Source organism: Echeneis naucrates, chromosome 16, assembly GCF_900963305.1.
Source record: "Echeneis naucrates chromosome 16, fEcheNa1.1, whole genome shotgun sequence".
In the NCBI taxonomy this organism is placed as follows: Eukaryota; Metazoa; Chordata; class Actinopteri; order Carangiformes; family Echeneidae; genus Echeneis; species Echeneis naucrates.
The window spans coordinates 15389219-15413016 of NC_042526.1; the positions used below are offsets into that span (position 1 = coordinate 15389219).

Sequence of the window (23798 nt, forward strand, 5' to 3'; positions counted from 1 at the left end):
CTAAACCGAAACTGCGTGACGTCGCTGCATTCGTGTTCACTGAGTCGGGAAATGTAGATGCTCAGTGTTGTCACCGTTGTCGGTTCCAGGTCTGACTTTTCGGACAGCGAGTGTATTTCAGGACAGACGTGACTCATCTCCTGAGCTGATAAATCCTGACTGTCCAAATTCACTTGTGAGAAACGGAAACGTCAACTTTCCCTCCCTCCGGTCTCTGTCAACAGGACTGAGGCAGAAAGTCAAACTGTCCGTCAATAGTCCCGTTTCTCATTGGTGGAATGGCGGTGAGGGGGCGGGACCGAGGCTCCGCTGTGGGCTGACGACGATCCGTCCACTTCAGGTCAATGGTCCTGCAGGACTGTGGCTGTCCTACGCAACTGTGGACGGATTAACGCCAAGGAGGTCTTGACATTTTTCTCACATTGTCGGTGAGGAGTTGTGCTGCGAGAGGTAAGTGCGAAGACAAGTGTCACTGCACTTGAGTGTCTTTTTTTTTTTTTTTTTTAGGTCTCCTTCTGGAAATGGAGGCGCACTCGGCTGGTTGCGCAGCATGCAGCAGCTGAGGTCCTGTTCACATTAGGCTTCATCCAAATAATAAAGGGAATAAAAGAAAGCTTTTGTCAGCACATGTTGGTGATCTGTCCTCTGTTGTAGTAGGGAATAGGCTGAAAAGTAAAGGCTTCATCAAAGTTCATTTTTCTCTCTGAAGTTACAGGACTTCAAAGCATTTTGACCCATATTTATCCAATAACTCGATGTACAGGTGACAATATAAAGCTCCTGACTATTAGAGAAGTCTACTGTGAATTATTATGTGGTATTTTTTCCAATCATATAATGAGTGATGGCCATTGCTCCAGTAGCTTTGGCTGACAAGCTGTAAAGAAAATGCATCGTTTCAATTGCACATCCTTTTCAATAGCAGAATACTCAAGAATGTGAATGTTAGGCTTGATGCAAAATGTGGTGTCTAAAATCTGCTATATTCGGTTCAGTTCTACCTCTTGTGGTCAGATTTTGTGTGTGTGGAGGATCAAGATGGGAAGTACAGTTTACTGACAGTGAAGTCTCTGACTATTTCCTGTCTGTCCTTGTTCAAACATTCAAACAGAGCATGGCTGCACTTCGTCGTCTAACACAGTACCCAACCAGAGGTATTGCTGTCTCTGCTCTACATACAAGCAGCCATACCTCTGCCAAACAGCATTATAAAATGCTGGTCCTTGGAGGAGGAAGTGGAGGTATTTCGATGGGTGCACGAATGAAGAGGATGATTGGAGCAGAGAATGTCGCTGTTGTAGAGCCCAGCGAGGCAAGGAGCCACTTATTTTTGGCATTTGCAATACCTCCTCTTGTGTGGCAAGCCCATAATACAAGCTGTAATTTATGTTTCTCTTTCATTGAACTTGGATTTCACAAATCCGTTAAATGTATTTGTATTTTTGTTTTTATTGTTTTTTTGGTTTTTGTTTTTTAGATGCACTATTATCAGCCGATATGGACCCTGGTTGGTGCTGGTGCAAAAACTGCAGCCTCATCAGGCCGCACCACTGCAAGTGTTATGCCCTCAGGAGTCAAGTGGGTGAAATCAAAAGTTCAGGAAATAAACCCAGACACAAGTACTGTTCGCACAGACGATGGGACAGAAGTATGTCAAGGAATGTTTACATTTAAGTTCTAACATTACTCCATAATTATAATTTTTCATATGCAAATGAAGCAAAAACTTTATATAACGCTGTCTTTCACATTACAGCTCTCCTATGAGTATTTGATTGTGGCTCTTGGAATGCAGCTTCATTACGAGAAGGTGAATTAATGGTTTGTTCCGGTCTCTTAAACTTTTGAAGTTGTATATAATTATAACTGAACATACATCCCAGAAAAAAAAAAAACTTCCATTCTTCTTAAATATAGATCAAAGGACTACCAGAGGGGTTTGAACATCCAAAGATTGGGTCAAACTACTCAATTCAAACTGTGGAGAAGACATGGAAAGCACTGCAGAACTTCAAGGAAGGCAACGCTGTGTTCACTTTCCCAAATACTCCTGTGAAATGCGCTGGAGCTCCACAGAAGATCATGTATCTATCAGATGCCTTTCTCAGAAAGGTACTAATGTAATGACAATGTTGTACATTCTGAAAGTATTCAGAGTGGTTTCCATATTTTATTAATGTTGTTATGTTTAAATACAAGACAGGAAAAAGGGAAAAAGCCAGCATAATGTATAACACATCTCTTCCTGTCCTCTTCGGGATCAAAAAATATGCTGATTCACTGTGGGACATTGTGAAACGCCGTGACTTACAAGTGAACCTGAGACAGAACCTGATTGAAGTGCGGGCAGATAGGCAAGAAGCTGTGTTTGAAAATCTTGACAAACCAGGTGAAACCAAAGTGATTGAGGTAACTATAATGGTGGACCTGAGCACCATCTTTTTCATAAAGTACACAACTAAGATGTCATCGGTGGTCATCCTGTCCCTTGTAATTCTCTAATGCTAATTATAATCAGGATAATATTCTTAAAACTGTTTTTCCTCATCAGTATGAAATGCTTCATGTCACACCACCAATGGGACCTAGCTTGGTGATTAAAGGCAGTCCATTGGCTGACGAGGCTGGCTGGTTGGACGTCAACAAAGACACTCTTCAGCATAAAAGATATCCAAATGTGTTTGGGATTGGAGACTGTACCAATCTGCCCACAGCCAAAACTGGTGCAGCTGTCGGTAAGTCATTACTTATCATAAGTTTAAACACTGCTACTACACTATACTGGAAAGTATGCGGATGCAACATGCAGTTTACTCAGTTTTATCTGCTGATAACGGCTTATTCTGTTTCGAATTTGAAATCCAATTTTTTCCATTGGTATATTTCACAATGACCTGTTTACGCAAGATTATAAAATCATACACCACACCCCTTAAAGCTTGTAACATTGCAACAATTTGCAGTCATATTTCACTAGCTCTACATTTGCCTTTGTTTTTCTGTGTTTGAGTTTGATTCTACTGTTACATTTGACAACAAACTGTTTTTCACTTGACATAAACATACAGTGAAAAATTGTAACAATATGAGATTGGTTAATTGCCTGTGTTAGTGCAATTTCCTCTCCATGGTATAAATGATGGGTAGTTCCTGCCAACTTGGCGTCAGTGATGATGACTGGGGGTTGTAAAGTTGGATTTATCTCTTCCTATACCACTGCAATTGGACTGCAGTAAAAAATTTGCCTTATCATGCCCAGTAGGTTTATATTCAGTTTGTGGATTTAAGGTGTGTCGTGCTACAAAAATGCTGACCGGTAGTGACTGCTGTTCTTTTTTTTTTTTTTTTTTTATAATTATTATCATTTGTGTTGATGCTTCTAATTAGATTAGTGAGTTTACATTAATGATGTAATTTCTTTTAGTTTCAACTATGCTTTGGCATTGAAGCTAACACAGATTTATCATTTTAGTTTGATGAAATACGAGTTGTATTTTTTGCATAGTTGTGTAAGATAGTCAAAATGCTCATAAGAAAGAGTTTCTTGTTAGCATTGAGCTGAAGGTACAGCAAAGGCAGAAAGCAGATTTTTACTTAACACAAACAGATATTAATATCTTATTGAACATATCACTACATGAGATTTTCCCTATTGCATCGGTATATCTTTTTCTCTTTCTGGTGACATTAAAGCTGCAACTGTTTCTGCAAGGCTTGTGTGTCAGGACCTTAAAAGAGAATTCAAACACTTATATATACATACACACACATAAAAAAACAACTTGGCATTTGTTTTCTCGTTTTTCAGCCGCACAGTCTGCTATCTTGAAACGAACCATCAGCAAAGTACTGAAAAATGAGAAGCCAGACACAAGGGTTAAGTGTTACTTCAATATCAAATATATTTCATCATATCTGAGTTAAAATAATGCTCTGATTTTGCTGTTGGGAGTACATTTCTACCAAAATGTAAACTCACTAAACTTTCTTTTTACAGTATGATGGCTACACTTCATGCCCCTTGATTACAAGTTACAGCACAGTGATTCTGGCAGAGTTTGACTACAATGGAGAACCGCTGGAAACGTTCCCTTTTAACCAAGCCAAAGAAAGGAGACTCATGTACCACATGAAAGCTGATTTGATGCCTCATCTGTATTGGCATGGTTTTCTTGGGTATGAATTTAGTTACTTAACAACCTTAATGTTGTTAATGTTTTTAAGTAATGACTCATTAAACAAAATGTATCACATTTCTTCTTACTTCTCTTACACCAGGGGCCTGTGGGGTGGACCAGGACCATATAGGAAGCTCTTTCATCTTGGGATGAAATGAAAGTTCACAATCATTTAGGACGTAAACAGCCATGTTCTTAAATTACAACAAGTTGGATAGAGTTGTAGTGAAGACTTGGAATACCAAGGCCCATTTAAAGCTGCATCAAATGTTGCATTTGAAATGATCATGGATGGAGGTACTTCGAAGTAGAGAGATACTTCTACGGTGTAATGCAGTATACTGAGTTCATGCTTTTTGCTATTGATTGGACAATTTTTAAGGTTCTTTTGCAAGCATATTAATCATAAAATCTCACCAAGCAGGTTTCACCAAAAGCTCACAAACAAGTTCAACTTAGCTGGACTTTTGCTTTACTTCTTTCCTGTATGATCACAACCTATCCCAGGTTCATCCAGCCAACTGAAATCATTTGGGCTTGCAAATAATTGTGAATTGATGATGTTTCCTGCAAAGGCTGACATTTAACATGCAAACAATCATACATGCTTATTATTACTTGTAAGCATCAATGTCAGAAAGTGTTTTGTATTGATTATTTTTGTATTTGTGCTAAACAGCATAAAAACATCTTGGTGTGTATACATTAGTGCTAATTTTATAGTTTTAATGGGGAATTTTTTATGCTTTAATCATGAGAATGAATATGTATACCACAAATATAACAATGGTATTGAACTAAAAACTGATTTTGTTACTGAAAAATGATGTTTTCAGTTTCAACATTGTTGTACTTGACATCCGAAATAGCAGCACCGATATTGAATGTTACACTTGGCTTTGTTCGGTTGTGTAAATAACATAATTTACTGACTCGAGGTCCCTGGTTAAGGAACCAAATGAATTACATGATCTAGACCTATGGGGTACTTTCATTTTAAAACACAGCCAACACTACTTCTTCCAGTTTTACTTTTATTTTATTGTAAGTCATCAGCAAAACAAATGATCACTTCGAATAATTTATTCATGCGGACTGGCAATAGTTTTTGAATGTTGCGTGTTGAGCTGTTGGCTGATTCAGTATGGTGCACAGATGACAGATGACTGATTAGAAATTCAGTTCTTTGAAGCAGGCGGTTCATTTCAGCATGTTAATGAAAGTCACCTTGGAGACCTAAAGACTTGTTTTGTTGTATTTAATAATGGCTATTGTGAGATTACTCGGCAGATGGCAGCATGTTGAAACTACGTGAGAAACACACTGAAAAGTTTTACGGTAGGAAACGATCGAGCCTGGGTCGCTGGTGTTCCTCGTTGTTTCTCCTTGTTCGCCCTCGCTGTTGGATTGTGCATCAGTTCACTACAAGATCAAGTTGATGCTCATCAGCTGATTTTAACGCAAAACTTTCTTTAAAGGCTTAAAACTCTCGACTGGAAACATGCAGTTTATTATATCACCAACACTGTCGCTTTAAAAGACATACCTGCATAACACCCCTAAAGTAATGTTTAAAGATTAAAAACATAGAGGTTAAAATTGACTTTGCATCCAAAGATTTTGTATGTAGTCAAAAAAAAAAAAAAAAAAAAAACGCGCGCGCGCGCGCACACAAACACACACTAAAGCCATTTTCCTGTTGACTCCGCCACGTTGGTTTCCTACGTGTGTGTCGCAGTCTCCTGCGCACCAACGTTATGTTTGTGCTGAGGCGGGAAATGGCGTCCGCCGACATGGCTGTTGTGTGAGCAGCCGCCAAGCAGACACCGCTGGCAGCGACCGCCACGGCCCGACCTCTGCCGGTGGCCGCCACCGTCGCGGCCAGGAGCTGACAACGCAGCGGAAGGTTTTGAAGAGCTTCCCCGATCACCGGTAAGAGACAGGCGTCAACATGTAAACAGCAAACGCTCTGTCCCGTCCAGGTAGCGGGTGGCTAAGGCTAGCCAGCGGAGGGGGCGTAGTCTAATGGCTGAAAATAGTTATGGAGGCGAACAAAATAGAACTAGGGCTGCTAGCTGACCCGTCGCTCAATTTTATCGATCGGTTTTCGGATAGTTTGGGTGTCGAACACGTGTATTTTAGCGGGGACACGCATGAGCCGTGTTGCGACAGCTGAAGTGAATAATGTCACAGCGTTGCTTGGGCTGCCATTTGCGGTTTTTTTTGTTAGCTTGTAAGCAAACTGTAGCCGCTTGAGCTAACTTTAGCCGCAGGACCACCTGGCAGCACTCTGTTTTACGATGCGATTACATCGAAACGACAGCCGATGTAAGCGTCCACTGAGGCCCCACAGGCTCGTAGCTTTGTCCGTGTCCGTGTGGTTGTCCAGAGCCAGACCCGTAGCAGCTGCAGGCTGGTTTTGTTCATGCTAAATACTAGCAGCCGGCTAACGCTAGCGCCGTCTCACGTCGCTGGTGTTGATGCAGCCAGTCAGATGTTATATAACGACAGTCAGCGGAGCTGTGAGCCTTTCACGGCCGAAGAAGGAGAAAACCGTCCATAAACCTGCAGCATTTTTCACCACACATCAGCACAGAAAGCGTCTGCTTTGGATATTAGCTTCAATTCATCACGTTGGAGGCTTCACACGCAGATTGCCTTTAATGTTTATCACGTCGGCAACGCCGCCCACTCCACCGGCTGGACTGTCAGACATTTCATTCATTTTGATGACAACTCGTGATCCAAACTTTGAACACGCTGTCCAGTGACTGACGACCAAAAGGTGAACAGAAGTCGACCTCCACTGACCAGCTGACCCTCATGTTCACTCTGTCACACTGAGGCAACAGTGTTTGTGGTCAGTTCCTGAGCCACGGTTGTCATCGGTTTCATTCATGTTTCAAGTACTATTAGAGTTAGTTAGAATTCTTAATAAGACGTCTCAGTGCACCAAAATGATTAAGCCCACATATGTACATAGTAAAGCACCATTCTTGGATTCAGAAGCGGCTGATGACATCTATAATTGTTTTTATAGACTGAGATAGAAACAGGAGCTTAGGATTTGCAGACATACATACGCACATTGGATGACATGGAAATTAAAACACGAAATTAACTATATATGCGTAAGAGTCAACCCCCAACTACACACTGACATGCTTTTCACTTGCACTGTAAATACTGTCTTACAACAAACAAGAAAATGCTGTACAGAAATAGCAGATATTGTATATATATCAGGTAATTTGAACAAAGTATTTATCTAAAAAAGGTTATATACTTGAGAGCGAGTCTCTGTTAGTGTCATTAAAAGTCCTTGGTACAAATCTGGGCCACAAATGAAGGATCATGATATATATATATATATATATATATATAATGATTTGTATTTAAAACAGTTTATATTACCAAATGCTGCCAACTCTGTCATAAACACATCAGTGCTGCTGAGTGGCTCTTTGAGTGAGTTAAAAAAAAATCTTTGCAATTAATATTGCAAAAGAAATATAGATTAAAATGATAAAATTTTCAAGAGTATAAAGAGTCCAATGATGAGTTTCATATTTCAGAGCACTTGGTTGAGCAATCTTTGGTATCAAACCAGTTAAATGAAGAGCTTGAAGTTCTCAGCTACTTCTCGTGCTCTATTAAGTTTAGATAAAAAAAAATTACCACTGTATCTTGGTGGTATCGGTTATATATTTGTCCTATTTTATTATTGTACAGGAGGGAATGGGAATTTGAATTGTATCTGAAGCACTTTGTAAACTTTTAGGAAAGTGCTTTATAGATAAAGTTGTTATCACAATGATGATGCTGATTATTATTGTTGTTGCTGTTTTTAATTCAAGACATGTATTTATCATGTCAGTCATAAGGTTCAGAAAACCCCTTTGTACCTAATAAAGTAACCACTGTGGAAATTTTTTGCGTTTAGTTTTTGTTGATCATTATTCCTTTTTTCTCTCCTCATTTCAGATTCTTCTATGTGACGGTGGCGCATGATGAAGCTGAGAGTGCGTAAAGCTCCTCAGCAGCCAAGCTTAGGCCGTCGAACTCACCCGTCCCAGGCCAAACGGAAATTCTGTGAAGTCGAGCCATCCTCATTGCGAGGTCGAGGCAAAATGCAGAAGAATGAAACAGGCCTGTTTTCCACGATAAAGAAGTTTATTCGTGGGAATGCTGTCAAGGTAGGTATCGATCAGGATTTGTAGCTGCTCCTGTACAATTTAGTTTTTTCTGTTGTAATGTGATAACGCACTGGATTTCAAGACGCGCATTGCCTCAGCTGCATCATGTACTTTAATGGGAAACCATGACTCAAATAATAATGAGCAATCTTTTTAAACTGTTAACCGAAGGCCTCAATATAACCAATGTTATTTCCCCCTTGTCTTTTTTTATACCATTCTTCAAGCTTCCTCTTTTTAATCATAGCAGCTGTTACCCATGGATAGTGATAGATGGGCTAAGGTCCAAACCACCTTTTTTTTTTCTTTTTTTTTTACATAGCACTAAAAACTTTCGAATCAAAAGCATTCTTCCAAAAGGCAAAAATGTTCAATAGATATTGTGCATCCCAATACTTGCTGGGAATTTAACTTTCCCTGTTAATTACGATTTGATCAGTGGTCTTGCAAAGCCTTACTTGATAACCGGTAACATTTATGTGACAACTTAAAACATTGAAAATGTTGAATACTTTTTTTCCAGCTGATTGTTGAATAGCACCATATGGAAATGAAGCACCAAATTTTGAGTGATTTATTTATTTTATTTAATTTTTTTAGACAGCACTGCAAAACTTCCAGGCTGGATGAACATAAATTACATTGACCCAATGTACTTCAAGTATCTAGCAATTACAGCTAAGTCTGATACTTATCCTTTATCAAGAAAGATATGGCATTTAGACATCCCTATCTTGCAGAGCTGTGAAAAAAGTTGCAACCATTAACATGACAATGACATGATGTTTGTGTCTTTATAAAGTAGAAAAAAGAAACAGATTTTATTTCTAAAATTAAATCTCTTATGAAAATACCACAATATAGGTAGTAGCTAAAATCATGTGAAAGAGTTGTAGCTTTGACTTGTTCCTCTATTTTTATCAATCCATAGGTGGAGCAGGAAATCCCCGCCAAAAGGAGTCGTATTGATTGTAGTTCTGATGGCGATCTAATTACTTCAACACCACAAACTAGAGGCCTTTCTAACAAATCAGTCTCAAGAGTTTGCCGGAAAAGTCCGAATAAAGGTACTTAAGTATGCGTAGGAAGAGGAAAATGGTTAATGTGGACTGCAGAATAATTTGCAGCTCAAGATGAAGAGACATTTAGTTTTTTTGGGTTGTTTTTAAAGAGGTGCTGTCTTTCCTCAGACACGATGACCTGCAACAGTAAACCTATGAAACCAAACGGTAAGCTCGACGCTCCAGTTGAGGCAGCAAGCAGCCCCCCACGCACCACCCTGCTTGGCACCATCTTCTCTCCAGTCTTCAACTTTTTCTCACCAGCAACTAAAACTGGTAAAACAAAAGAATCCTTGGATAGGCTTGTCTGAAAGTATCTAACATTTAGCATCAACTTAAAAAAAATCCTCCACAGACTACACTGCACTGACCAGTCTTGATGTCTTTGGTCCCTCTTTCAAGCCACGCCGGGCTCAGACTCTCCAGGCCAAGCAATGGAGGCAGAGGAAATCATGAAACAGCTGGATATTGAGCAGGCAGAAGAAATGCCAAGCAGCACCCTTACATCCACAGAGGGCATCACTCCATGTCACACTGACCCTTTGTTGCCACCAAGGCTTCAGATTACCTCTGATACAACTATAGAAGAAGGGGAGATTGTCACCGAAACCGACATGCCCCCATTAACAGGTACAGCTGCTCTGAAATTAATCTTCTTGTCATTTATGAAACTTTCGTGACAGGAACATAAACCAAGGTGGCAGTAACGAGCGTCATCGTGTAGTATGATATGCTTCTAAAAGTTAGCTGTGGATTTTATTTTCAGTGCCAGCAGGGTCAATCATTGACTTGCATTCAGCTACTATCTATAGGACAACATTATATAGACCCTAACACCTTAATGTTGGAGAGCAGAGGGGAAAAGAAAGTAAGAGACCCTTATTCAAAATCCCACTAACATTTAAAATCAAGTCAATTTCTTAAAAGACAGCCTCTCTGAATAGGGTGGTAAATTAAGCGGCCAAAACAAACTATTTCAGATAAACGTTACAGGTTGGCAAAAGTTGAGTTTAGGGCCACAGTCACAGATTTGTGGTGAGAGCAGAATTTAGTGGACAGAAGTAGAAATGTGTGGCCAAATCAAGATGAAAATTTTGAAAAAGAACTGTAGAAGAGACTGGTCGTGAGTTTTATGGATATGAATGAATCCAATACCTGCACTGACATGCTGGCACACAAAGATGATAACAAAGGGTCCAACTACTGTAGTAGCTGTCCATTTAGTGTAAAAGTAAAGTGATGAAGAGCTTGAAACACACAACAGAGAGAAGCTGTGTCACAGGAGCTACTTTACTAGAGAGTACCACAGACGTCCTCATATTTCAGCTCTTTTATTGGTCAAGAAGGCAACATTTTAACATATCTTTCTGTCTTCCTCAGCTCCTGGTTGTATGCCAGATGGTGGATACCCACATGCATTACCCTCAGCTCCTGCAGAAACCTCATACGATGAGGACTGGGAAGTATTTGATCCGTAAGTAGAGCAGCATTTATTTGATGATAATGACAAAAATGAATAGTCCACTAAAAATAAGAAGGTGCGATGGAGACTTGTGTAAATAATTTTTACTCTTGTCCTTTGTAAAACTTGCGGTGGGGCTCACTGAAGTTTGGTCTGATTGAAAACACATCCAAGGTGACATTGTGTCATCAGTGTTAGGAGATGTGTGTCATGTGCAACTCTAAACCACTAGATGGCAGTCAGCACCTTCAGCTGCCGAACAACCAATATTCTTCATTGGATTAAAGATTCATGTTTCTGATTTAATAAATCAAATTACGTCAGAAGATCATTTTTGCCCCTGTAGTGCTGAAAATGAATTAGACAGTTTGTCTCACTAAAAAGTGAAAAGGCCTGAACATAAGGATTTCTAACAGTTTACACTTGAAAATGTTGTTCTTTGGTGGGAAAACCTATGTCAGGTTTGCTAAACAAGGCGGTGTCTTCTCTTTTTTTTTTCTGCCTCAAGGTACTTCTTCATCAAGCATGTGCCTCCACTGACAGAAGAGCAGTTAACACGCAAACCAGCGTTACCTTTGAAGACACGCAGCACACCAGAGTTTTCTCTCGTCTTAGATCTGGTAAGGTCACGCTACTGTATCTCACATTAAAAACAATCAGACTTTATTGTGCTTTTCATACTGACATGTTTTCTTTTATCTGCTTTCAGGATGAAACTCTAGTTCACTGTAGCTTGAATGAGCTCGAAGACGCAGCTCTGACATTCCCTGTGCTCTTTCAAGATGTAATATACCAGGTACTGACAGTTGAAGCTCACTCTAATTATGTTTTCCATATTCTTGTTGCGCTGATTAAATTTCTTTTGTTTTGTCTGAAGGTGTATGTACGGTTGAGGCCATTTTTCCGTGAATTTCTTGAGCGTATGTCTCAAATGTACGAGGTGAGATTTTGTTTTGTTCTCAGGACAGTATTTGTTAATCTGATGGTACTTTTCACCCTATTTCTAATTTATTATTGCCGTCCCTTGAATTTCAGATTATTCTTTTCACGGCTTCAAAGAAAGTCTACGCTGACAAGTTGCTCAACATCCTGGATCCAAAAAAACAGTTGGTCAGGTCAGTGAGAGAGAAAATTACTAAACATAGGCAGAAACGTGAGAGACAAAAATACAAACAAAATCTCCAGTATTATTTTTCCAGACCTTTGATGTTTTGTAAACATTAAATAGGTTATTTTCAGTTGGATAATTCTTCCTTCATTAACAGACGTATATTCTGCTGCTTTTAGAGGCATTGACTATGTTTAATGATAGGAAAGTACAGCCACATCCACTTAGAACTTAATCTGTAATCTCCTTCCTCTTCCTTCTGTTAAAAGAACAAATTGCGGGATAGTTTTGCAAACGAAGAGAAAACATTCACTGCTCAATGCATTAATTACGCTGAAGTTGACATATTGTTGAGGATCAATCTGTGGTTATTTTGTTGTTTTTAATAAAAGAAAATGTACAATGGCATGTTTTATACTCTGGTTCTGTTCTTTTCCAGACATAGGCTATTTCGTGAGCACTGTGTGTGTGTTCAAGGAAATTACATCAAAGACCTTAACATTCTTGGACGGGATCTTTCCAAGACGATAATAATCGACAATTCACCCCAAGCCTTTGCTTATCAGGTAAACTAACCCAGCAAACTGGTGTTTAAATGTTTAAAATGTTACCCAATGTCTCTATGTTAGAGCTATTTTTGCCTTTTGCAGCTTTCCAATGGGATTCCTATAGAGAGCTGGTTCGTGGATAGAAATGACAATGAGCTTCTAAAGCTTGTTCCTTTCCTCGAGAAGCTTGTGGAGCTGGTATGTATTTTCAACTTAAACATTTTGTCTATTAAGTTGAGCAGCAACGGCATGACGTTTCCTGTGGTGTGTTTTGAATGTTCCAAATGCCCTTCTATTGCGCAATTATATGCAAAGACACCCAGCTCCTAACATATTATCAAATTGTGAACTCTACCTCTTCATGAGGAAGTGTCTGTTTATGACATTTGATTATTTTCACAGCTCCTAAAATTGTGACTATGCTGCCTGGTCTACATCATTTGTGTAAAAATTGATACAAGAATGAAAATAAAAACTTCATACTAGAGAAGTTCAAGTCTGTTATCAGAAATCAGTGAAGAGATGACAAATTCAATTTAGTATTTAAGGAACTGAAAGAAAATCTGAATGTTACAGCTGTTAATGAAGGAAATCAGAGTCAGATGAGGGTAAACTTTAGTACCTCTTTATATTATCTTAGTGAAGGTGTTTCTTTAACGTTTGATGTCTTAAACCTCAGAAACATCTAAATAATGTTTGTTGTTGTGAAGCAGTGGAACGTGTTCATTGTTGTCATAGCAGTGAGTGACACGTGGTAGTGTGTCATATTGCTCCCTCGCTCTCCTCCTGTTACTGCGCTTGCTCCATATGCTCGTAGTATCTTTTTCAGGCCAGCTGCGGCTCTGTGATGCTTTAAATAAAGTGGCCTACCTTTCTGTCACAGAATGAAGACGTCAGACCGCACATTCGAGAACGGTTTCGTTTGCACGACCTCCTTCCTCCAGACTGAGAACATTCATCTCTCCTACCAAGACGGTATCAACGCTGGGGGGGGGAAACTGACTGCTAGAAGGATCTATTTGGTGGATTTCTGTTTGCAAACAAAACATGGCCATTATTAACGTCATTATTATTTTTTTAAATCATGCAAAAAATTGAGAGCTATATGTTTGAGTCAAAAAGCCCTGGATGCTTTTTCTTTTTTCTGTAACACATACACACTTGAACCCGCCCCAGAATAAATGGACCTGCTCGCTGCAGCAAGTTCTATACTTTTTTGCTTGCTTCTTTTTAGTGTGACCATGAAATCGGTCTCCTGGAAGATATTTTGTCTCTTAGGAACCATTTTGGATTGACAAAACTGAATGTCATGCAGTGTTGGATTATATGGACCTTGTTGGCTTCAGCCTGACCTTGACCGGCCAGTCAAACCTGTATAATATTCACTCTATTAACTTGTAAATATATGTACATATTTCTTCAAGGTTTTTAAGTCATTTTATTTTCACTTCAGATTTTAGTATGTATTCTTTGATTCGGTTTCTTTTCTAAACCAACAAAAATGTTAGTGTGTTTTGTTTGAAGTTGTTGATAAACTGCTGCTTTTCTGTTGTATGCCTGCATTATTCCTGTGATGCTTTACTCCATTACATGCAGTTGTCTGTAATAAGGTGCAGTTTGAAAAAAGTATCTTGGGGAGGAAAATGTTTCTGAAATAATATTTTAAAGCTCTGTAATGTAAGCAAGCTAGAATAGGGTCTCAACTGAATACAAAGCCATAATGGCAAAATAATAATTTTGGAGATTTGTATTTGAAAGTCCATTTCTGATTTCGATACCTTGATCGTCCTCTTTGATGACGGGTGGTGGGGTGAGTGGGGTGGGTTGGGTGGGGGGGGGTTCAGGCATCTTGCACTTTGACATCCAGCCCTTTGTAAGTTGATGTAAAATCTTGTCACTTTTCTACACAGGTGTGCATCACCTCGATTTGTTATGTGGGGAGGGGAAAAAAAAAAAAGAAAAAGAAATTGTAGCACCAGCAACTTGCCAACATGTTTGCTTTCAAATCTTGTTTTCCAAGACGTCTTGTATGTGGGATCTTTATGATGTAGGAGCCACAAGTTTTAATGACTATTGAATGATCACTCCTGTTGTATTCAGTGTTACTCAGTGGTTTCCTTGAAAATAAATACATTTTTATACGACTCGGAGCTTCATGTGAATACTTTTAATGCACAACCCCCGGAATATATTCACGCATACCTTATTACTAATTCGATTACCTAGTCATTTTGGAAACTGACAGTTTGTGCAGCATTTCACCTGAGATGAGGAATGTTCTTGTTTTTGAGTACATGAAATTAAATATACAATGATTTCTACTTAAACCACATCATACTTATTTAACTAGAAAGCGTTAGAAGTGGTGGTTAAACTACAAAGTGTGTAGTATCATTGTGTTACTTACTGTGTTGATGTATTATTAGTCTTTAAAAATGTTCCTAACATGAGCATTAATGCCTTCTACTGAATATGACATCAAATTAAACCTTGTGGACAAGGGTGGAGGCAGTATGGGGGGGTGACAGAGGAGCGGAGTAGTTTATGTTGTTGTTGTTGTTGGATCTGAGTCGTGCCAAAGTTTGACAGTAATTATTTTAATTGAAAGTGAAGGTGGTGTTTTCGCTGCACTGATTAAATTAATGTTGTCACAGAGTTTGTCAGTGACTAACCAGGAACGGCTGTGATCATGGATCGGCAGTTTTGAAAATAATATTCAGCATCAGTGATGCCACCAGAAGTGGATTTAAAGGTCAGTCCCATTAAACTGTCTGCTCTGATGGCTCTTGAAACTTGAAAAAAATATAACATGCTTCAGAAAATAATTTTAATCCAACAACTAAAATGAAAAGCAGCACAAGATGAAAAGAAAAAAAGTCTTTGTGTTGACACCTCCACTGTAATTTGATTGACATCCAGCCACCAGCAGCCATCTTTTATTGTTATGCACATAACCTGAATGTTTTTATTCAGAGATAAACTAAACTAAAAGATGTCCTGGCCAGATAACCTGGTGATGTCTTAATCCTTTTGTTCTTTTCAGAAATAGGTCATTATCTGATTGAAAGGACGACTGAATTGCCTCTTCTAGAGGTCATGTGACTTTAAATACAAAGGGGGCCAGTCTTCATCAGACTTATGTAATGGTGTTAGGAAGAATTATTTCAAAACAAAATCCCCCAGTTAGCGATAGTGTGAAGATAAGGCATGGGGATAATTAACTATGTATTTTAACTAAATAAAACTCTAAACCCAGTGAAAACCCCCCCTGCCATCATCCATTGGCTGCTGGTGGGGGGTGGAGGTTGTGGCTCGTGAACTGTGAAGTTTTCCCTGGTACTGGCCTCTATAAACGGTGCAGACAGGCTGCAGCTCGCCTCAGGATGCCATTCATTCTGCCAAAGATGTGGATGCTCTTGCTTTTCAGCGTCCTGCTGGGCGCGCTGGGGTCAGAGGAGATGGCCTCTGGAGCGGCCCAGCAGCTTCAGGCCCTTCACTGCCCGCCCTGTGAGAGGATACACTGCTCCTCACGCCGGGCACTGAAGCTCCAGTGTAAAGGTGGCGTCACTACGGGCGTCTGTGGCTGCTGCCCAGTCTGTGCCAGGACGGAGGGGGAGAGCTGCGGAGGAACGTGGGACTATTTGGGCAAGTGTGACGAAGGGCTAGTGTGTGCGCACCAGGGCGCAGCTGCTGACAAACCAGATGAAGAGCGCCAAGGGATCTGTAAAGCAGGTGAGATGATCACTTATGAGCCCAGCATCAAGCAGGAGAACGCGTTAATGTGATTTCCCTCAGTGAGGCGAATGTTTTGTCATGTTCAGTCATCAGCAATAAAGAAAGATAAAACAGCCAGTGATCCAGAGGTGAAACATCTCAACCACAACATGAAGTGGCAGAGATAAGTGAGATAAGAAAGTCCTGAAAAGTGTGTCTTTCATTCCTTTTATAATATTGCGCCATAATTCCATGTACGTGTTTGTATTACGGGCAAACTGTGCCGTTTTGTTGAAGCTGATTGATGGGAAACTTTTGTCCAAACTTCATTCACTCGTGTACTTTCACCAACAGCACGTTTTTTTCAATTGATTCTAGGTTTTGCATTTTAAGATTACGATATTCCATTCTGAAATGTTCCAACTTATCTCGAGGACAGTGCTGGAGTGAATGTTCTTGGTTGTGGTGGGAATGGTGCCAGGGTGGTAAGTCTCTCATGAGCAGTGAAGACTGATAGCGTGGTCAAGGCTTCCTTTGAATCAAAGGTTTCTGCTAACAGTTAAGACATAATTACACCTCTTATCTGTCCACAGTGAAAAGAGTGTGTATCGGACGTAGTATCAGATAAGAGGTTGTCGCACTTTGTTGTTGCTCAGGAAAAGATGGATATAACATTTTGAGTGCACAATTGTAAAAACCCCACTTTGCTTTTCATTCACTGCTGAAATATTTTTCTTGTTTTTCTTTTTTTTTTTCTTTTGGTGCAGTGATTGAACCACTGGATTCAGAGATCTGCCACCCAGAGTGCACTAAGGATTACTGCCAATCCAACCCCTCGCAAATCTGCTCAGCAAGGTGACTCGGTGAAACTTGAAACAAGCCCCCCTTCCTTTCTTTCTCTTAATGCCTTCGACGTTGTGTTTGTAACAGAGGAAACTGCTCTTTAGGTTTGTGTCTGTGGAGAAAAATGCATGCCAGGGCTCCTGCCAACACACCTCCTGTTTGAGCTGTCTGCTGCTGAAACCCCCATCGTGCCCTCAGACCTGCACCCCCCCCGATGCTTCCTGTCTACGCCGCTATGGCAAATGTGTGCACAGCCACCTGACAGCAGCTCACGGTTCTGTGTGCCACGGCACCCTACAGGTATGATAGACAGGACAACGAAAATGAACTGGGCTTGACTTCCTTCTGCCTCACAACGCCACATCCTTCAATCCAGCGCTGTGTTAAATGTGTGTGTTTGTGTGTGTTTCTTCGTAGAGTAATGCTGAGGGGCATTTCGTGTGTTTTGTCCCGGTCTGTCAAAACACACTGCAGTGATCCCTCGTGCACAGAGATATCCGGAGGAACTCTTCATTAGCTCATGTAGCAACATGGAAAAAGGCAGCTATCTCACAACTTTTTGTATCAAATTTGACGTGTCATGTAACTGAAAGAAATTAAATGTATTTCAGAAAGAACAATGAGAAATTAAATTTCACTGTCACTGTATTTGGTTTCATTTATCTCGTGAAGTGATGGTGATAGTTTAAACATCACTGATGTCCTGGTGTCCTGGTGCAGTCTGTGTCCCTGAGTCCCAACTGCCACCAGCCTCCAATTTTCAGAGGTTTTCTGCTTCACGGGTGACGTTAAATGTCTTAAGTCCCTTCTGCCATCACTGCCCCCCTGACAGTTGATGGTTATTGAATAACAGACAGTTTATGAGGCAGCAATAATGATGTGTGCACAGAAAGGGAATAAAGCGTGGACCAACAATGGGCAGTTTGTTCTGTGTCCTTCGAATGTAAGACATTTCTGAACTAGGGAGGCCATTTATCTGAGGGATTTCACAAGATTGTACTGGTTTTAATTCCAAAACAAAGGCCTGCTTTTCTTTCATCTTTTTTTTTTTTTGTACTTGTATATCTGCTGTGACCTACTGTGATATCTAAGTCCTATCCAGTATTTCATCAGAATCAAAAGAGCCCAGTGTAGCTCCTTGCTGGATTTTTTGGATGAACAGGAGAAAAAGGGGGGGGAGCAAATAAGAAACTGAGAACTGTGCAAGACTACCAACAGAGTTATCTGTGAATAAATTATACCGTTGACTGATTAAAGATTCACAAATTGTTTTAAAATGAAAGAAGTAAAATTTTCCCTTAAATGTGAAATTTTAAATTAATTTTACTCCAAGTTTTTGGTTGATAGATTTTTTTTTTTAATCCAACACCAGAAAACTACCCATGCATTTTTACTTTTGCACAATTATTGTACTGCGAGGATACACACAAGAAATCAGCTATCTATTAGGACAACAGGACCTGCCACCAAAGCAGGCCGCCTCTGTTATCAATCCCACATAACAGTCTTTTTTTTTTTGCTGATAAAAACTATGGATAATAAAGGACTGCCTGCGTGCCAGCCGTTATAAATGTGTCCCTGTCAGAGACAGCCAGGCCATGTTAAAGTCTGAACACAACACAAAACACTGGGACAATAGAAAAAGATTATTACAAAAGACTTCAAGTACATTTTGATGTACAGAAATGTACCTTCATGATTATTCTCTATGGCTTGAAAGAATAAGCTAAATGTGTGATGTTTGAGATCTAAAACAAATGTAAAGAGCACTTACACTTTTGGGGTTTTCACGTTTAAGATAATTTCACATAAGCATTGGAAACCATTTCAATAAAATGCATAATTTTATTAGTGTCACAAATTTAGACAAACTGTTCTCTGCTTGAATGATAAAAAAGCACATCCGAAAATTAATATAAATAAGTTTATGAGTGGCCTTTCTGTGGTCAAGCACCTTATGGTTCTCCTTAGTCAAAACCAACCAGTGTGTTCAGGAGCAACTAATGCTACCAGCTCAAAACAAAGCCATGCCATTTAAAATGAGCACAGTGGAGTGGAACAATATTGTTACTGCCTGATCAACAGACATGGATATTACTGAAAGTCACAATAATAACTTGTGAATTTCCTCCTCTTTTTTTTTTTTTTTTTGCCTTTTTCATCTTTGGTTAATTAAATTGTCACAGCAACACAGCTCATCTATCAAACTGAATCTTTACTAAACAATACAAATTACACATCAAAACATTGCATAACAATCTTAAACGCAGGCCTTATGACACAATTCAACAAAACTAACAGACAATAGTAGCTATGAGTACAGCTGCTATTTGAAAAGATAAATCATCTCAACTTAAAGTATTTTAAACTACTGATAAAATAGGAAAACAATGATTGTAGAGAGAAAACAGTATAAAGGTGCATCGTTGCTCAGGCCTCCAGTTAGTCTCTGATCAGGAAGGCACAATGGATAATCCAGGCTGTCTGTCCTTTTTTCTCATCACCTGAACAGCCTGTTCCAAAAGGATACGAAGGTGGTAGAGTTAAAGGCACCAATCAATATGAGCAGCAGAAGGTAGAGACTCATCATCACGGCAAAGTGGTGTCGCAGGAACCAGGAGTTGTTGCGGGAATGTCTGAAGGAGGAAAAAACAGAAACTATGTGGTTTTACATCTGCAAAATAAAATCGTGACTAGGCCAATACACCTATTCACTCAATGAAACCATTTCCTGAGAAACAGCTGGCCCGCCCTTCTGTCAAACTGCAACCCTTCTATATTCAAATAGCCGGCTGACAGTAAATTATGTGATGGTTCCAACTTCAGAAATTTGAGAATTTGATCCATTTTCTCATCCCGCTGTCAAGATCCAAGTGGAGAGTTAATGCAACATGTTGATCCCCTAAACAGAAAAACATAATCTATCCAAATGTGGAATAATGAGAATACTGAGGATGCACCTCATGTTACTGAGCCTGACTCTGAGAAGAGCCAGCAGATCAGCTCAATGAACACCTTAGAAAAGCCTTAATGAAGACATTTCAACACAGGGAGATTAGTGGAGTGGTAAATGAAGATTATTCCCTCAAAAGTTGATTATCAGATTATGGATAAGTACCAGAGGACTAGTAAGCATCTGTATTAAGAAGCTTTACCAACACTTCATGTTCACACTATGATCTTTAATCTCTATTCTGTACATTTTTCTGACAATATGATGCTGATGAGTATGATGAGTAGAGATGACATTTGTCCAGATGGACATAAAAAGTCACAGTTTTATTATTTATACATATTTGTGTATGATTAAATTAGTTTTTGTTATGACTGAAAGTGTATTTTGAGAGATCACAGTGACATTTAACCTTTACCCACCAAATAGTAATCAGTTCATGCTCAAGAAAGTGAATTTGGCCGACAGAACTACATTTGACCTGACTTACCTGGACAGGTGCCTCCTCTGAGAGTAAACAAGCAGGTACTTCACTCGCAAAAGCTGATTGTTGGTGACTACAAAGTACTTCTGTGGGACGTCCCCTCCTTCACTGTTCTTTGCCCTTGAGCGCTGTCGGTCAATAAGTTCAGAGTCTGAAAAAGAGTGGGGCAGGAAATTAAATCATATAGAATTCACTTTCTCTGGGTCCAGTAAGTCACATGTGGTACAAACCTTTTTTCTTGACCTGGCACTTGACATCTGGATGATCAATGACTTCGCACAAGGCAACACAGCTGAGCAGTGGACCCAGGAGACTTTCTCTCCAGCCACTGCTGTGGGGACTGTAGAGGACAGCCATGCTGAGGTCACTGGTGAGGTAGGTCCCCTCTCCAAACACTGAGTTCTGCACAAAAACAATACATAAATAACATATAAGTAAGTTTTTGTGTCAGTCAGAAACAAACAGTATGTAGTTGAAGAGTGCTGCACTGACCTTGTTGAGGTGACAGTGCAGCCCATTGTGAATGATCGAGTGAAAGTTCTCCAGGCGGCTGCCGTGGAATGCATAGAAGACGTTGCGTCCTGCCCTTGTCTTCTCAAACCTGGCATTCATCTGGTCACAGTATTCAAGCTCAAAGAGGAAGTCTGGCACAGGTGCAGAAATCCTTTCATTCTCCGTCAAGTTGCAAAGTTTGGCATACTTGTGAAGGCAAGGCAAGGCAAGTTTATTTATATAGCCAATTTCATGCACAAAGGCAATCCAATGTGCTTGACATACATACAGAGAACATTGAGAGAAAACAAGCACGGTCTAAACGAAACAGGAGGTATTTAAAGAAACTTATGATTTCTGCATCTGTATGTTCACTGATGTACCTCATCTTTCTGAAGTGTCTTCACAGCAAAAGCTGTTTGAAGAAAGAATCCAGTGAGCGAGAGCCAGGTGATGATCTCCTTCTCCAGGTCGCAGTCTCACCAACTCTCTCACACCAGGCAAAGACTTCACATCTGCCAGCTAGAGATCAAAACAAACTCTGTTAGATTACAGTACCAATGGCAGCCGGTGGCAGGTCTGTCTGCAGCCCATCTGCATATAAACTTGTGTCTTTTTACCATCTGTCTGAAACTGTCTGAGTTATCATCTCTTCATTATTGTCACCTTCAGAGAAACCAAGATATGAATCTGTAATTAATATAAAATATGAACACACTGACAAATTAAATGCAGCATCCTTACTTACATATTTGAGTCATGCTCCCTGGAAAATACATCATCAATGTCTATTTTATTAGCTACACCAGAACAATGTGATGTCATTTAGCAGCCCTTCCATAAAATGCATCCTTACAAAGCCAATGATATTCTGCTTTTGGTGAAATTGTCACTAAGAACCAGCTCTAGCCAAGAACTGATTCCAAATTATCTGAACGGTTCGAGGCGTATATGGCAGCTCGGCATTGCATCATACTGATGGCATACTTGTGCATCCATGCTCCTGGAAACTAACAAGCCTGGGTCATTGCAGAGAGGAAGAAACTTTGTCGTACGTGGGTGGAAACACCAAGCGATATGCTGAAATATTGCTATTACTATTGAATAATAGTTCACCTTGAGGCAGAAGTGTTAGTTAGTTAGTGTTAGTCTGCTTTAGATGTACCTAATAAAGTGAAACTGAGTCTCTGCAAGAAGTTGGTACAAGCTCGATTCCTCAGAGTAATAACAGCTTTCTTTGGATGAATCTGACAGTTGTTTTGATTATATAAAAATAGCTCTAATCTTGTGAAATCCCTTGCAGGGTTTGGCTTCTTTAAGTGTTAAGCGAATATTATACTGTGTCACAGAATGCTATATTTGAAACATTTACCTGGCTTTCTCTTCAACCTCTAAGACTGTCTTTTCCTTAACCTTTATTCACTGACACACTACAGCCACAGCACATTACTGCCACCAAGTGTATAGCTATCGTGCCACCACAATTATCATGGTGTGCATCTGCATCCTTACACACACACAAAAAAAACAACAAAGAATAAAATACTTGACATGCAATTTTTACAGTCGTTCTTCATCATGGCTTACATTGCAATGTTTAGATGATCCATGCTTTTCAAGAATCAAGCAGAAATATTGGTTGTTCAAAAATATTTTGAATTGAGTATCTCTTACCAGCTCCTCAAAATCCTTACTGTCACCACTTATGTATCGAGGAGGGAAAGGTCGGAGCAAAGAGTCCCTCTTGTAGTTCTGAGCAGCGGCAACAAACAGGCTGCAGCGGAGGTCAGCAGCTACGGGGTCTCTGTGCAGACAGGAGCACACCAGCTCTCTGACCGCCTCAGGTGGGAGCGGTGGCTGCATTCCCAGCTCTGCAGACACACATGGCAAGTCATCATGAGAACACCCCCAAAAATCCTCTTAGGTCTTGACAGCACAATAACAAACTCATGCCAACATACTTTGTAAAACTTTTGGCACCTAAAGGTGAATCACTTTATTTAAATTAAAGTCGTGAATGGATTATTTTATCTATCAACAACTTCTAAAGTGCAGTAAATTAAAATAAATAAATACATAAATAAATAAAATGAATACTTGAAATGTGGTGCACATAGTTGTTTTGATGATTTAATCGACTCAACGATTTTAAGATCAGAGGTCAGTTTTGGAGTTCACTGCAGCCAGTTACGTTGATATTAAACACCATTAGTCAATATGGATGTATCTGCAGTTCATATGTACAATTAATGGGTTTTTTTTAGGACAAGCGAAGCAACTACAGCTGTGAGAGCAGCGAGTGCATTATTCTCGGACATGTAGTTGAAATGCAGATGAACACAAAGACAGAATAATGTCAAATTCAGTATTAAAGTATCAGGATGTTGTGTGTTTAGTCAATGTTAGCCGATGCTCCTGTTCTTCATTACCAGTTAGCAAAGGTTGGCGCCGTTAGCTAACATTAGCCAGGCTACAACAAGTGACAAGTCTGTTGCCGATCAGCATTGCTGCTGACAAATACAGCAATATTAATCCCTTAAATGTATTGCGGGTGCACCCTGGACCCGCTTCACCTGGCTGACAATAGTTTTATATCAGTATTTGCCGTTACCGTCAGTCTTGCTCAACTCATAACACCACAGGAAGCGCTAACGTTAGCTCGGGGCGCTGCTGCGTTCACGATGCCGAGATAATATAGGGTTTGTTTTTTAGATTTTTTTTTTCTTTCCCAAAACGCTGTGGAAATCTATGTCAAACAC

At 39.8% G+C, this 23798-nt stretch overlaps 4 protein-coding genes across 6 annotated transcripts; 3 read left to right on the forward strand and 1 right to left on the reverse strand.

Annotated features, from left to right (window-relative positions):
- The first annotated feature begins 276 nt into the window (after nucleotides 1-276).
- sqor (sulfide quinone oxidoreductase) lies at nucleotides 277-5194 on the forward strand. The gene is made up of 10 exons (XM_029523339.1): nucleotides 277-450; nucleotides 1112-1312; nucleotides 1478-1648; nucleotides 1757-1810; nucleotides 1918-2112; nucleotides 2200-2409; nucleotides 2552-2735; nucleotides 3809-3876; nucleotides 3998-4176; nucleotides 4279-5194. The coding sequence occupies exons 2-10, from the start codon at nucleotides 1115-1117 to the stop codon at nucleotides 4334-4336; spliced, it is 1317 nt and encodes a 438-aa protein (XP_029379199.1). The 5' UTR covers nucleotides 277-450; nucleotides 1112-1114; the 3' UTR covers nucleotides 4337-5194.
- A 661-nt stretch (nucleotides 5195-5855) lies between these two features.
- Nucleotides 5856-14357, forward strand: ctdspl2a (CTD (carboxy-terminal domain, RNA polymerase II, polypeptide A) small phosphatase like 2a). Its single transcript, XM_029523338.1, has 13 exons — nucleotides 5856-6110; nucleotides 8163-8374; nucleotides 9306-9441; nucleotides 9565-9711; nucleotides 9838-10065; nucleotides 10816-10909; nucleotides 11406-11517; nucleotides 11607-11693; nucleotides 11775-11837; nucleotides 11933-12012; nucleotides 12445-12571; nucleotides 12656-12751; nucleotides 13437-14357. The coding sequence occupies exons 2-13, from the start codon at nucleotides 8186-8188 to the stop codon at nucleotides 13500-13502; spliced, it is 1425 nt and encodes a 474-aa protein (XP_029379198.1). The 5' UTR covers nucleotides 5856-6110; nucleotides 8163-8185; the 3' UTR covers nucleotides 13503-14357.
- A 1601-nt stretch (nucleotides 14358-15958) lies between these two features.
- LOC115056949 (cysteine-rich motor neuron 1 protein) lies at nucleotides 15959-17932 on the forward strand. Its single transcript, XM_029523756.1, has 4 exons — nucleotides 15959-16285; nucleotides 17035-17122; nucleotides 17215-17410; nucleotides 17528-17932. The coding sequence occupies exons 1-4, from the start codon at nucleotides 15964-15966 to the stop codon at nucleotides 17585-17587; spliced, it is 666 nt and encodes a 221-aa protein (XP_029379616.1). The 5' UTR covers nucleotides 15959-15963; the 3' UTR covers nucleotides 17588-17932.
- Nucleotides 17933-19201: 1269 nt separating this feature from the next.
- Nucleotides 19202-23718, reverse strand: parp16 (poly (ADP-ribose) polymerase family, member 16). 3 transcript variants are annotated; one of them, XM_029523042.1, is made up of 6 exons: nucleotides 22714-22851; nucleotides 21423-21561; nucleotides 21040-21191; nucleotides 20778-20949; nucleotides 20554-20698; nucleotides 19202-19746 (listed from the first exon to the last, which is right to left on the reverse strand). In XM_029523042.1, the coding sequence occupies exons 3-6, from the start codon at nucleotides 21157-21159 to the stop codon at nucleotides 19611-19613; spliced, it is 573 nt and encodes a 190-aa protein (XP_029378902.1). In that variant the 5' UTR covers nucleotides 21160-21191; nucleotides 21423-21561; nucleotides 22714-22851; the 3' UTR covers nucleotides 19202-19610. The 3 variants fall into 3 exon arrangements, with proteins under 3 accessions (XP_029378902.1, XP_029378901.1, XP_029378900.1); XM_029523041.1 differs by having other exon boundaries at nucleotides 21040-21246; XM_029523040.1 differs by lacking the exons at nucleotides 21040-21191; nucleotides 21423-21561 and adding an exon at nucleotides 23651-23718 and having other exon boundaries at nucleotides 22714-22910.
- Nucleotides 23719-23798: the final 80 nt, after the last annotated feature.